This window comes from Perkinsus marinus (assembly GCF_000006405.1).
Source record: "Perkinsus marinus ATCC 50983 genomic scaffold scf_1104296932862, whole genome shotgun sequence".
Lineage (NCBI taxonomy): Eukaryota > Perkinsozoa > Perkinsida > Perkinsidae > Perkinsus > Perkinsus marinus.
The window spans coordinates 1-1,163 of record NW_003215327.1 but is presented as its reverse complement, the minus strand read 5'-3'; the positions used below and the strand labels follow the sequence as shown (position 1 = coordinate 1,163).

The following is a 1,163-nucleotide window of genomic DNA, read 5'->3' as shown; positions in this document are numbered from 1 at the left end:
AGTGTATGAATGTACAGCACGAACGATTCTGCTACACCCAGTGATTATGCAGTAAGCATATGAATTTGGTAGTGCTTGAATCGACTCACGTAACCATTGGCGTAGACAAACACGATATGGTTGACAGTTGGGCACATTCAGATTGGAAGTTTCATGTATTCCACAGACTGGCGATGATCAGGTACTTCAATCCTGTCGGTGCGCATCCGTCGGGTCTCATTGGGGAAGCTCCTTCAGGATATCCAAACAATCTTATGCCCTTCATTCAGCAAGTAGGCTAATTCGGATTCTCACTTAGTCGAACCGGTGTGGCCGTAATTCTATGTTGTTCAGGTTGGTATCGGACGACGTTCGCATCTCAACGTGTTCGGTAACGACTATGACACACCTGATGGAACTGGAGTCCGTGATTATATTCATGTTATGGATTTGGCTGATGCTCACGTCAAGGCCGTCACCTACTTACTACGTGATGATATTCACGGCGCGCACATTCACAATCTCGGCACTGGACGTGGTGCTAGCGTGCTTGAGATGGTCAAAGCTTTTGAGGAAGCTTCAGGGAAGAAGATTCCTTATAAAGTCGTTGCTCGTCGGGCCGGTGATCTCGGCAGTGTTATCTGCAACCCTGCTTTGGCCGAAAAGGAGTTGGGATGGGTAGCCACTCGTGATATGAAGACTGTTATGGAGGACTCCTGGAGGTGGCAGAGCGAGAATCCCTATGGTTACGATAAGGAGGCTCCCGAGAAAGATTGAACAAAAGATACGGAATCTGACAGATTTTTTCTGCGTGCTTTTTCGGAACCGACATAATCCGACTTCGTTAATCTTTCTATCAGTTAAGCCTCAAAGGCCTGGAGAGTAGTTAATATGAACTGGTGTTGTGTTCAGCTTTCTTCAACATGGACGCGTCTGCAAATGACTCATTCTGGAGCCAATGGGACAAGTCAGTTTACCAACCATGATGTCGATCGTGATAGGCGGGAGAACGAACTTGATAGTTCAAGGAGGGCGCATTGCCGTCCAGAGACCTCCCTCGGATGAACAGCAAGAGAACCTCATCTCTGTTGCTGCGGTTCCATAACGTGACTACTGTGGACGGCCTAGTTACACAGTATTTGAGAAGTGGAGTGATGGACTACTTTGACGAGCCGAAGCTGTGC

At 47.7% G+C, this 1,163-nt stretch overlaps 1 protein-coding gene across 1 annotated transcript; it reads left to right on the top strand.

The window, feature by feature from the left end:
- Nucleotides 1–173: 173 nt before the first annotated feature.
- Pmar_PMAR008828 (UDP-glucose 4-epimerase, putative) lies at nucleotides 174–756 on the top strand (the record flags this gene model as incomplete). The annotated part of the gene is made up of 2 exons (XM_002785367.1): nucleotides 174–272; nucleotides 334–756. 2 exons carry the CDS (start codon nucleotides 174–176, stop codon nucleotides 754–756), a joined length of 522 nt encoding a protein of 173 aa, XP_002785413.1.
- Between the last annotated feature and the right edge of the window lie 407 nt (nucleotides 757–1,163).